Source organism: Echeneis naucrates, chromosome 3 (genome assembly GCF_900963305.1).
Source record: "Echeneis naucrates chromosome 3, fEcheNa1.1, whole genome shotgun sequence".
NCBI lineage: Eukaryota > Metazoa > Chordata > Actinopteri > Carangiformes > Echeneidae > Echeneis > Echeneis naucrates.
In genome coordinates, this window is record NC_042513.1 from 490,116 (window position 1) to 503,292 (window position 13,177).

At 38.9% G+C, this 13,177-nt stretch overlaps 1 protein-coding gene across 1 annotated transcript in view; it reads right to left on the minus strand.

The window, feature by feature from the left end:
- Positions 1 to 1,068: 1,068 nt before the first annotated feature.
- The window catches only part of chs1 (chitin synthase 1), a 28,417-nt gene continuing 16,308 nt past the window's right edge, over positions 1,069 to 13,177 (minus strand). Inside the window, exons 20-34 of the mRNA XM_029498443.1 lie at positions 9,606 to 9,721; positions 8,359 to 8,538; positions 8,152 to 8,256; positions 7,927 to 8,044; positions 7,182 to 7,263; positions 6,869 to 7,098; positions 6,552 to 6,658; positions 6,330 to 6,411; positions 5,831 to 5,984; positions 4,929 to 5,033; positions 4,430 to 4,540; positions 2,302 to 2,439; positions 2,072 to 2,151; positions 1,610 to 1,676; positions 1,069 to 1,140 (exon numbers count right to left, since the gene is read on the minus strand). Coding sequence (XP_029354303.1) covers positions 1,069 to 1,140; positions 1,610 to 1,676; positions 2,072 to 2,151; positions 2,302 to 2,439; positions 4,430 to 4,540; positions 4,929 to 5,033; positions 5,831 to 5,984; positions 6,330 to 6,411; positions 6,552 to 6,658; positions 6,869 to 7,098; positions 7,182 to 7,263; positions 7,927 to 8,044; positions 8,152 to 8,256; positions 8,359 to 8,538; positions 9,606 to 9,721 — 1,747 coding nt within the window. The remainder of the gene's footprint in view (positions 1,141 to 1,609; positions 1,677 to 2,071; positions 2,152 to 2,301; positions 2,440 to 4,429; positions 4,541 to 4,928; positions 5,034 to 5,830; positions 5,985 to 6,329; positions 6,412 to 6,551; positions 6,659 to 6,868; positions 7,099 to 7,181; positions 7,264 to 7,926; positions 8,045 to 8,151; positions 8,257 to 8,358; positions 8,539 to 9,605; positions 9,722 to 13,177) is intronic.

Here is a 13,177-nt window from a genome sequence, read left to right on the forward strand (position 1 = left end):
AGACATCCGGTATGATGCTGATGATGCCATGTAGCCAAATGCAGAAGACCGGGAAGATTAGGGTCTTCTTTCTTTAAGTATTTTTCTTATTTTATACCACACATTTCTTCTGTGCATTTTTCTGTTTGTATCCACACAATGGTGAATGGCAATGATTTTATTTTCTTGCAGGCTTGCCGCATTTCCGAAATAAATGAAGCCTAAAGCAAAAATGATATTACAGTTGTGACTGTCTTTTTCCATAAACTAATTTCCACTGAATGTTTGCTATAAATGAACAATGTATGCATCCAGGCCTACTACATGCACAAAAATCTAAGTGTTTTTTTTTTATGACTGTCATGACTGATTAAAGTTTTCTGATGGAAGAGAATAAGTGTGTGTATTTGGCTGATCTGGTTTATTAGTGTATTCTTGGATTTTGAAAAGTATTGCAGGTGTTCAGTTTACAATGTGAGCTTTTGAGCATGAAGTTAGTTGGTGTGTAAACAGTTTTGAAAAACGTGTCAGAGGTATAGATATTTGTGTCAGGACAATTGTAAAAAACTGTGAACCCATTTTCACAATACTAACACAAATAAGAGTTTATTTTTGACATTTTGTTTTTTCATTAATAAGTTTGTCACAATATTTTGATCCAGTAATCTGACAAAATCTTTCAATTAAAAGTCTCATCTTTTATAGAGTGTGTTTGTGCAGTTGGTACACATAATTTCACTGATACAATCTTAATTCTTAAAAAGGCAACAAGTTACCATCGAGATAATCCTTATATTGTATTACATTATTAGTTTTCTGTCAAATTTGCTGGGTTCAATCTTCAAAGTTATTGTGCAATTGAATCTAAAATAAGCGCAACAAACACCCTTAGACTCCCAATGTTCATACTAATGTTAATACATATGATTGACTTTCAGAAAAATCAAACCTAACTTTACAGCCGAACAATTTTCCTTTTTAATTTGTAAAGCAAAGCTTAATGGATCTGTTATAACTGATATTCCTTGTCCTATTTTGACTTGTCAGCTAATGCAGGTGCTTGCTGGTTTTTGGATTGATTGTTGCTGACTACAGGTCATCACTGGTAATGACAAGTCCATTGGAAAAATGGTTCTCGAAAGTCAAGCCATCATCATCATCCTAGATGGCAGAAACACATAAAAATAATGTCACAAGATGCAATGATTATGATTGAGTGTTTACCTATGAAAAGTATAACATTCTCTAAATGAACTGTGGACATCTGTCACTTGCTTAACTAGCCACATTGGTTGCCTACATTGTGTGCAGCTGGACACTTCTGTGAGCATCACAGAAACTAGACTTTAACAAAGAATAAACATCAGCTGGAAATCAGACATGCTGTTTTCTCTTTGGGATTCCAGAAAAAGCCATATTTGTTCAAGCCACTATTGCCATAGCATTTAAAACTGTTAAACAAATAAAAAATTTGATTGCGTGTATATAGATAAAGAATTATATTTATTTCCACGAAAAGAATGCCCTTAGCTATGGCTGTGCTAAGGGCATGTGGCTCTTATTTGTAATTAGAAAACAAATTCCTCAAGGTATGGTGTGAGTATATGTGGGTATGTTTTAGCATTCTTACTTCGTCTGTAATTTTGTAGTCCTTCTCTGTACTGCGATAGGACACCACATGGATCAGTGTGTACACCCTGGAAACAGAGAGGCAACAGGATAAAACACAAGGAGAAAATACAGGAAATCAAAACAGTATTGGATATACAGCTGCTTCAATAACAACAGGGAATATCATTATCATTTTTAGTAAAGACAGGAATCCATCATTCAAAATTCACTTGCCCCTTGTGGGAGAAAATATCCAGTACCAGTAGAAAAACTATGGTATGTCGATGCTACTACATCAGACCTGGAGTACGTGTTTTTTGGTTTCTTGGCTAGTTTTTAAGGTCAGTCTGGGCAGTGAATTTGTCTAATATGAAATCTAATTTTATAGGTGCCAAAGAAGTAAAAGCCGAATTTGAAGTGATCGGAATTCAGCAGTTGTGTATTACATGCTGTTTGTTAATTTCTTTATGTGTGTGGGTACCTGTGGTACAACATAGCCAGGAACTGGATAAGGAGAAGAACGGCAAAAGACAACAGGAACATCAAACTCAGAGGCTCCACCTGTCAACAACAACAAAAATAAATACATAAATAATGGTGATAAGTTAACAGGAGTCACAGTACCACTGACAGACAGGCTCCAGGTTCTACTGAGACAGAGTCCTCCCGTCCCAGCAGCACGTGCATCCTGCACTACTTGTCTGCCCATACCTTTAGATATTCTCCAGTTTTATTTCCATTTGGGTAGTATTTAGGAATCTTGATGCTGATGACATCATTTCCAATGGCCTGAAGGAAGAAGGTAGCAACCACCCACAGGACATTGATGATGAAATACAGAAAGACAGCCTGTTGAGAGGGAGGACATTTTAATACTTTTAACTCTCCATTGCAGTCAATTTAATTACCTGAAATGTAATGGGTGAATTTAGAGTAAACACAAGAAACTTGTGCAAAACTTGTTTCTTTCCATACAAGAAGGCCAGAGAGTTAAATTAGATTCAAGTGTGACTGAAACTAGTGGGCCAGTATCATTGGCTGATGATCATTTATTACAGATATATTATCAGAAAATTGCATTGAAAAATCATTTGTTTGCTGTAATTGGAAAAACAGGCATCATGCTGTGATGTGGTAGTCCAAGAATACATTTATCAATGCTAATATTAGTACAGAAGTTATTGTACTCGGCCCTAAGCACCTCAGAAAAATACTATCTAATCATCTCATCAGTCTCGACGGCATCACTTTGGCTTCCAGCTCCACTGTAAGAAACTTTGGAGTACTTTTTGACCAAGACATGTCCTTTGTCCCTCACAAAAAAGTTAGTCGGGCAGCTTTCTTCCACCTGAGAAACATTAGGAAAATCAGAAACATCTTTTCTCAGGATGATGCAGAAAAACTAGTTTGTTTTTCTTTTGTAACTTCTAGGCTGGACTACTGTAACTATCTGGATGTCCAAACAAATTTCAAAGGCCTTTAGTTGATTCAGAATGCTGCTGCACAAATATTAACAGGAACTAGGAAAAGAGATCATATCTCTCCTGTGTTAGCTGCTCTTCATTGGCTGCCAGTAAAATATAGAGTAGAATTCAAAATCCTTCTTTTAGCATATACAACTCTTAATGACCAAGCTCCATCATATCTCAGAGAGGTCATAGTTTCTTACTGTCCTAGCAGGCCACTCCGCTCTCTAGATGGAGGTTTACTTGTGGTTCCTAGAGTCTCCAAGAGTAAATCTGGAGGCAGATCGTTCAGTTATCAGGATTCTCTTCTATGGAACCAACTTCCAGTATCGGTCCGGGGGGCGGACTCTTTAGCAATTTTCAAGACCAGGCTTAAAACTTTCCTCTATGACAGAGCTTATAGCTTATAGTTAAAAAGTTAAAGTCTACCACTCTACTCTTTAGTTATGCTGCTATAGGCCTAGGCTGCTGAGGGAAGGACTGAGCTTCTCTTTCTCTCTGTCTGTCTGTCTCTCCCTCCCTCCTCGCATGCGCTGATAAGAACTATCCTTCTTAAAAAACAGAGTTTCACTTAGTTCTAAGCATTTATACTGCATTTACTAACCATGTTCTGCCAAAGTCTCTGTCTCTCCCAGTTCCTCTCCTCTCTCTCCCTGTCCTCATCCTGCAGGTGGTGACTCATCGCCATCCCATGTTTCTGCAACACCTGCTGGTCCCATATTTCATGAATTCTGTACTACAGCTCAAATGAAGCTGAACATCATGCAGCAACATGTTCCTGCCTATACCCTACCCCCAATGCCTATCTCACTCTCTCTCTCTCTCTCTCCCACTCTCAACCGGTCGAGGCAGATTGCCGCCCCGCTTCTTAAAGGAAGTTTTTCCTTGCCACTGTCACCAAGTGCTTGCTCATTGGGGGATCTGTTGGGTCTCTTTAATTAATTTTATAAAGAGTTTGGTCTAGACCTGCTCTATATGTAAAGTGCCTTGATGTAACTTTGTTATGATTTGGCGCTATACAAATAAATCTGATTTGATTTGATTTATTTAGTGTTTTCAAAATACATTATTGGACATTATTAGATTATTATTGGACAGCAAACTGAATTGTCAGTTTTTTTTAAGCCTCTTGAAAATCAAACAGTTTGATTCTAAGTGTAATATATATCTTTAATAGGTTGTTATAAAACATACATTTTAAGCAAAACAAAATAACTGCACAGGGGAAAAAGACACTTTTACTAGGGTCATTGCATGTGCTCTCTAGAAATTCACTTTTTGCAAGTGGTGTGACAGTTGTCAGGACACTGCACACTTCAAAAACAGTACAAATATGTGGACTGTACATGTAGGAGAGTAACAGTGAAGCTGACCTTGTTGCGCAGTGACTTCAGTTCTCTGGTGACCTCCATCTGATGTGCTTTAGTGTCAACAATGGGCTTCAAATAACGCTCAATTAATTTGGTCCAGAAATCTTGCTCACCCTAAACACACAGTTAACATTCATGTTAACAAAAAAAAAAAAAATAATAATAATAAATAAAGGCAAAATTGGGGGTGTTAGATTGAGCCACAAGTGAGTCTTCCATTTTCATTTATATAAACATGAAGTTTCTTCTGCCTTAGGCCATTGATGATCAATTTTTATTGAGGTACTTAAACTTTATTTCAAAGTCAGTCTTAGAATGCTAGAACATTTATGATCGCCCTTTGATACCAATCTTACACATAAAACCTTGAGAACACTCATGTGAGGTGGCAGTACTTTTTGTGAATCCATGCAGCCAAAGACTTTTAGTCCTATAGCTGACCCTGAGTCATCCCTGCTAGCTCTTGTAATCACCTCTCACAGATGGCAGGGATGCATCTTACCTCATCTAGTTTTTGCACCTGTGGGGCCGTCAGAGTTTTGTCGATAGCTCTCTTTACTCTCCTCTCTAGTTTTTCCATTCGACTTGTTTTGAGGATACATCGAGCCTGAAAGAGTCAGTCATTCATTGATTCAATCATGTCTCCTTCAGTTGATCTTTAATTTTCGTTTTTCATATGATCAGAAGGAAATTGAGTCAGCTAAGTGTAATATGATATATTTTTTTATATGCATATTTAACATTTTTTTAAAAGGTAAATTGCATTGACAGACTTCAAATACATACTTTAATCTAACCCTAACCCTACAGAGCGCACCTGAATATAAGCCACACCCGCTAAATTTAAAGAGAAAAACAGTTTTGTACATATATGGCAGGAATTATGTTACACAAAGATTTCACCTTTTTGCCAGATCGATCAACTTTAACTTGAAAGCTGCATCGTATGCATTGCTTTGTGTGTTTTCCATGATAAGGGTGTGTGCATGAAGCGCAAAATAAATGACTGAATGACAGAATTTAGTGTGGGTGCGTTTAATTTAATTTGAACAATTTCATTTGTCTACTGTGACCTGTTTGCCAATTTCATTGGTCTGATGTGAGACTAAATGTATGGGTGGCATGAAGCTCGTTACCCATAAAAATCCATAAATTAGCCGCATAGTTGTTTAAGATGCAGGATTCAAAGTGTGTGAAAAAAGTAGCGTTTTATAATCCGGAAATTACGGTAAATAAATATTAAAGAAAGGAAAATCAAATAATTGACCTACTGGTTCCAAAATCATTGGCTCTTTATTGACAAGATATTACTGAATTTTAACCTAATCATCATCCCATTCATTCATTCATTATTATTATTATTATTATTATTATTATTATTATCATCATCATCATCATCATCACCTGCTCTGCAAGTGCATATTGTAACTCCTCTAGCTGGCTTTGTGTGAGAACGTTTTCAGGCCCCACTTCACCTAGTTCTGCATTAAGAGTATCTGTTAACATTAAGACCAAGTCGTCACACAGTTCATCCTGATTTTTGTTGCGGAGTGTGTATCTGAGGAGAAAAAAAGAACAAGATTGAATTGCTGTCATTTTAAAATTGCAGTGGTACCTTATGACAGTGACTGTACAGTATAACTTCTGCTAGAGGCGAAAAATACACAAATGCACACACTTAATGAACAACACACACACTACAACTTGTACATAATTTGCTAAAGCTCCTGTGTCAACACTAATAACACATACAGACAAATGCAGAAAATAGATTAATATGAACTGTAAAATGAATTTCTCTTCAATTATGCAGTATTATTGATCTATTGCAAACATTGTTTTTTAAATTCATGTGACAAGGAACAAAAACTCAAATTTCTTGGTATGACCTTTAAATATTTACCGTATTTGTTCTTGTAGATTTCTTTTCAAGTTGGCATAAGTCAGTTTCTTCAAAAACTCTTCTTTTACTGGCTTTACCCAGTCTGCATGCATACAGAAACATACACAAAGACGTAAAAAAAAAAATTAGTCTGCTGTGCACATTGAGGTCCACTTTATTGATTGTATCAACTACAGTTGTAAAAGTTTTTCAGGACAAATATATATTTTAAGTTCTTCTTACCACTGACAGAAGTTTCCTCTAATTCCTCGAGGTCACCACTCATTAAATGATCATAATCATCTTCGTCAGAACTTAGTGATAGGCTCCTTTTTACAGCATTCTCATCACTGCACACGTGCACACATTTGAATTTTGAGTAGAACACTTTCAGTCATTCAGTGTTTTTGTTTTCCTTCAAGTTCAATTTAAATGTAATCCTAGTGTTTTTAAGGAACATGCATGTATAACAAACAAACTTGATAGCTTTCCAATTTGAGTGTTTAGTGACCAAATAGATCAATGAAAAATCATAAAGAGAAGAAAGAAGCTAAGATTACCTCCTGCTGGAACCATTATCTTTAGCCTTTGTATCCTGTTTTGCTTTGTCAGTGACATGTTTCGTAACTTCTCCAGCTTTTTCTTTGGTGTTGGTGATTTTGGCTTGAGGCTCTAGCATTGCAGCGGATTGTGAAGTTATTTCCCGGTCAACGATTGGTAGGGCAGGGACCTGCCGAGGATCCTGGGTTGTCATCTGTGGAGTTATCAATCTTTCTGTTTCCTGCGATATCTGTAAAACAACATGATCACATTTTATCCATTCATTTAATCGTCCAGCACAGAGCTTGTTAATGGATCTTTGATAGGTAGTACCTGTATCTTCATGTCCCAGCAGCAGATTCTACAGTTTTTGTCACACACAACATTATGGCTTTTTTTTGTCTCCTCTCCGCCCCTGACAGACAGAAAGAAAGGACAATCAGAAAATATACAAACATTAAAGTAGACACAAGTAATTGGAAACACATATTTGGATAAAGGTCGTGTATCTGCTCGATGAGTTGGATTAATTGCTCAATAGCACCCACCTCCTAATATAACCTGAAACTGGGTAGGTAGTGGAAATTTAATGGATTGGGTTAGCTATAGACTACATCCCAATCCAACAATCACTGTATACTCATTTAACATCTGCCTACATTTTTTACTTTTTATTTGGCTTAACATAATTTGGATATGTTCATATATTTTAATTTTACTCTAATTTCATTTCCCTTTTAAAATTTACTCTAATATCCAGGTTAATTAGGTTTGTGATATTAATAACTCAATTCACGGTAAACTCAGACACATGGTTTTATAATCAGTTTAGTCTTTATGATAATAATTATCATGGTGATAATGAGGATGAGTTTCAACTCAGTGTGTAATCAATTTAATATCACTTAAACTTCAGTGTATAGAATTGATTATAGTAACACTAGATTAGTTTCCCAAATTAGGGGATTTGTTGTCTGTTTTAATATTCCCATAAAAGTAAGTAATTAAAAGATGGCGCAGTCATGGATATTGTTCTCAGTTAAAAAGATTCCCATCTCCAGATAGATCAGTGCATTACTTGTTGGATTCCCTTGTGCCCCAGGATACAATATGCATGTTAACCAGAGAGTAGATGGTCAGGAGGAGATATCCACTGGGGATACAGATGAAATACATCAGCCCATAGACAATCATCCCTGTGGAATAACACAATAAGATATTAAGACGACATACAGTTAATATATGTTACATGAAACAGGAAATGCAACATAATATATAAATATTTATGATGATGGCATCATACCAAACTCCTCTGGGTGTAGTATAGCAGTAACCAAGTACATGATGGTCATAGAAACCAAAAACAGGCCTGTTGGTGTCAGGAAGGTGCCCTGAATCACCATATCACCTAAAAAGGGAAATTGGTGCATGTATGTGCTTATGAGAGTTTAAGATACTTTAATGAAACTTTTTTACTATACAAATGCGAGAAAAAAAAATGTTTACCCACCGATGATGGAGAAGAAGGATGCAGTCATGAGGAATGCATATAGAACACTCATAATACCAGCGATAACTATTTGGGTCTTAGACTTGGTCACAAAACAGATGATGACGTAAAATACAGGAGGAATGCTTGCAATGATTATGGAAAGTGTGCCAGCGATTTCGAAGATAAACTGAAAAGCACCTGTGTTACAGGAAAAATAAAAATTCATTTGCAAATGCAGGTATATGGACAGTGGTAAAGGTATGAAGGTGGAAACTAAATGATCTGCTGGACATAAAACTCATGAATTTCATGTCCCAGTAAAGCCACTACAGTATATTAATCTGCTCAGGTTTAGAAACTGAAAATTGGGTCTCTCACAAACACACACAATACTTGTTGCAGCCGAGTGTCCGGCTCGACCATACTGTCTAGTTGCACAAATCTATATGCTTCTGCCAACTAATGGTGCCCATGTAGAGGTGTATGAAATGATGCAAAAAAACTTCAGCATCTACTCCCCATTTTGTAATAATTTCCTTCAGATTTGTTTGTTAATTTGCTTTTATAATACTTTTTAAGACTTAATGGACTGTGTGTGTGTGTGTTTGCACATACATGAGTTTTTTTTTAGAAAGAAAGAGGCATGAGATGGCAGTTTAAAATGCAAACACCAAAGTGTTCTCCTGGCTGCAGGAAATTAGACAGAGCAGTGCACTGAGTGTAGGTGGGACCATAACCATAATCCTCCATAAATACTTACATAAAACCAACCCCATTGAAATAACATTCCCTTGAATACATATTTACATTAATACAAACTACTATGCTAACTCAATAATACATTCACATACCTATTCCTCTACTTGAACATTTCACCTGGTTGTACCCCATCTAGGAGTAATGGTTTGCTCCAAGAGCTCTTAAGGAGGTGAGAGGTTATTTGCTAAAATTGGTTTGCACAAATGACGCAAACTAATTACACACAAAATGCCATCCCTTGCGCACAGACAGGGTTTTGAGGAAGTATTGAGGATTTGTATGCAAATGGGAAAAGTTAGTTGGTGAATTTGTCTAAATGAAGAGTATAGCTGGAGTATATCATGGTATAGTGATACATTTTGTCTGCCTATGATAAAAAGCAATGCGACTAAACAGGGGTTAAAGTGGAATATTGGAGAAATGATGACCGTGCAGTAGGCATCCGTTGGACACTATTGCAGAAAGACTGTAGAATGTGAAGAGTAATGAAGTAGAAAAGAACCTACCTGCTATCATGAGAGTCACAGATGCTGGACCAAGGATTGAGGAACCAACTGTGAACATTTGGTAAAGGATGTAAAGCCTGGAGATGGATGTGTTTCTCTTCACTGTCTCAGAACCACTACAAGTTAAGTCAACCACACAAGAGAGTGCATCAACACAATGTACATGTCACTGTGTACTCAGAATTCCTATCAGAGTTTTGCATTTTTATCAGAGTAAGTACTCAGCACAGATAAAATCATGATATTGGGAGATTTCAATATACATGTAGATGTAGACATGACAGCCTTATTTCTGGCTTTCTTTCCCTACTAGACTACATTGGCTTTTCCCAGCATGTGGGACCCACTCACCGCTACAATCATATCCTTCAGCTTGTTATAACATATGGCGTTGAAATTGAAAAGTTAACAAATTTTCCTCAAAACTTTCTTTTGACCAACCATTACCTCATTAGATTTGAGTTAATTGGCTGCACAGCATCGAGGAATAAAGTCAGCTATAGAAAATGTTTATCTGAAGATGCTGTGGCTAAATTCAAAGGGAACATTCGGTCATCATTCCCAACAATGCCATATTTAAATTCAAATGAGGATTTCTCCCATGCACAGGCTTATGACCTTGTGATTAGCACTATGGCCACACTGTGTTCAAATCTTGACCCTCTCCTCTCCTGCCCCTCTTAAAAAGAAGGTAATCAAACAGAGGAGGCTGGCTCCCTGGTATAGTTCCGAAATTCATGCCTTAAAGCAGACTTCAAGGAAATTAGAAAGAAATTGGTGTTCTAGTAAATGGGAAGAATCTCACCAAGCCTAGGAAGATAGCTTAAAAACATAAAAAAGCTCTCTGCAGTGCTAGAAGATCATATTACTCAGAACTAATAGAAGAAAACAAGTACAACCCCAGGTTTCTCTTCAGCACTGTAGTCAGGGTGATTGAGAGCCATAGCTCAGTTATAAGGGTTGCTGCTTAGCACTAAGCAGCAATTATTTTTTTACAGATAAAATTCTCACAATCAGAGAAAGAATCAGCTCTTGGCTACACTAGACAATAATCTTTTACTAGATACTCCTGAATCAACTGCAATGTCTTTTGTACATCTGGAATCATTCTCAACTCCGAATCTCTCAGAGCTAGCTTCTATAGTCTCATCATCCCGATTATCAATCGGTCTATTAGACCCAGTACCAACTAGCCCCTTTAAAGACATTTTTTACTTAACTGAGCCGTTCATTCTAGATCTAATTAATTTGATCTTATCTTTGGGTTATGTACCTCAAAATCTTAAAACCGCAGTCATCAAACCCCAGCTTAAAAGGCCTAATGTTGATCCAGATGTTTTGGAAAACTATAGACCCATATCGAACCTTCCATTAATTTCTAAAATCATTGAGAAAGCAGTAGAAGACCAATTACGCGACCACCTGGATGGGAACGGTTTGCTTGAAGAGTTTCAGCACTGGTTAAAGTCTTTAATGATATTCTCATGGCTTCAGACAATGGATCAGCCTCCACACTTCTCCTCTTAGATCTTAGTGCTGCATTCGACACCATAGATCATAATATTTTACTACAGAGACTGGAACATGAAATTGGGATTAAAGGAACTGCACTACTTGGACCAGGTACTTACCAAGACCAAGGTACTTGGACCAGTCTTCTTTACGCTTTATCTGCTTCCTCTAGGCAACATTATGAGGAAACACTGCATCAACTTTCACTGCTATGCAGACAACACTCAGCTGTACTTATCAATGAAGCCAAATGAAGTGAGCCAGATAGTCAAACTGCATGTCTTGAAGATATAAAAGTCTGGATTACCCAAAATTTTTTACTTCTCAACTCTGACAAAACTGTTATTATACTTGGCCCTAAGCACCTCAGAGAAACGCTATCTAATCATATAATCAGTCTGGACGGCTTTACTTTGGCTTCCAGCTCCACTCCAACATGTTCCTGCCTACACCCCCCCTCCAATGCCTGCCTGCCTGCCTGCCTGTCTCTCTCTCTCTCTCTCTCTCTCCCTCTCCCTCTCTCTCTCTCTCAACCCAACCGGTCGAGGCAGATGGCCGCCCCCCCTGAGCCTGGTTCTGCTCGAGGTTTCTGCCTCTTAAAGGAAGTTTTTCCTTGCCACTGTTGCCAAGTGCTTGCTCATCGGGGGATCTGTTGGGTCTCTTTAAATAAATTTATAAAGAGTTTGGTCTAGACCTGCTCTATATGTAAAGTGCCTTGATGTAACTTTGTTATGATTTGGCACTATACAAATAAATCTGATTTGATTTGATTTGTAAGAAATCTTGGAGTAACCTTTGACAGGGACATGTCCTTTGTCCCTCACATAGAGCAAGTCAGTAGGGTATCTTTCTTCCACGTGAGAAACATTAGGAAAATCAGAATCATCCTCTCTCGTAATGATGCAGAAAAACTAGTCCATGCATTTGTAACTTCTAGGCTGTAACTTCTAGGCCGTAAAATACAGAGTAGAATTTAACATAACAATTAAACATGCCGTCAGGCTGGTGCCTCAGCCCAGCTCCTCTGTGGAGCAGGTAGGCCACAGGAACATGTGGTACACCTCCTGGATGAACAAAGCCATGGTGGTGTTTCTAAAAGATCAGGCCTGTGTCACCGAGCTGATAGAGAGCAGGCTGAACCTGGGGGACGAGTTCCTCCAGGTCTCCCCGCTGGTGCTGCCTTTGGCCCGGGTCATTGTGTCCGGAGTCCCTCTGTTCATCCCAAGCTCTGGAGAGAGAGTTGAGGAGGTTCGGGAGGTTCGCGAGCGGGTTCTGGTCGGTGGGTCTGGGCTGCAGGGACGCCAAGCTAAAATATATTCAGTCCCTGAGGAGACAAGTCCTCATGTATCTGGACTCTCTGGCCGAGATGCTGGAGGTGTCCTTCAGAGTGAAACATGAGGACAGTTTCTAGATGGTGTAGGCCAGTTCTTGGAACATGAAATGCTTTGAGTGTGTAGATGTGGGGCACAAGCGGATCACCTGTCCACACAGGCAGCACCCAGTGGGGGCCGCTCCGACAGCGTGGGACCGGCCTCCTGTCTCCTCTCCCCTCGCCTCTGGTGCTGTTGGCACAGCGGCTGTAGGTGTTGGTGCCTCCACCTGACCTCCTGCAACAACTACAGCAGCTCCTGGTGGACTTCTTTTGGACTGGATGTCATTGGGTGAGAGCGTCGGTCCTGTATCTTCCTGTGGCAGAGGGGGGGTCTGCTTCTTCGGAAAGCTGGCCAGCTTGGACTGGATAAGCATCTTTTCCTTAAATCCGGCTGGATGCGACCTGGCAGTGCTCACACCCTTCTAAAGGTCAATGGTTGACGCCTGGAGGACATTGACTGTCGCCCATCCCCCTAATCCTCGACCAGGGGTTTGACTCTTTGAGGAGCCCTTGTTTTTTTAGCCCCCTCCTGTCTGTCGCTGGCCTCTCCTCACCACTACTGAGAGGGAGAGAGTGGTGAAGCTGGGCCACCTCACCAGGAGTTATTGGGGATCCGGGTCCCTCAGGATGCTACAGACTCTCTTGGCGGAGGTGTGGCGTTTGCTGCCCGCTCCTCTGAGGGGATTTT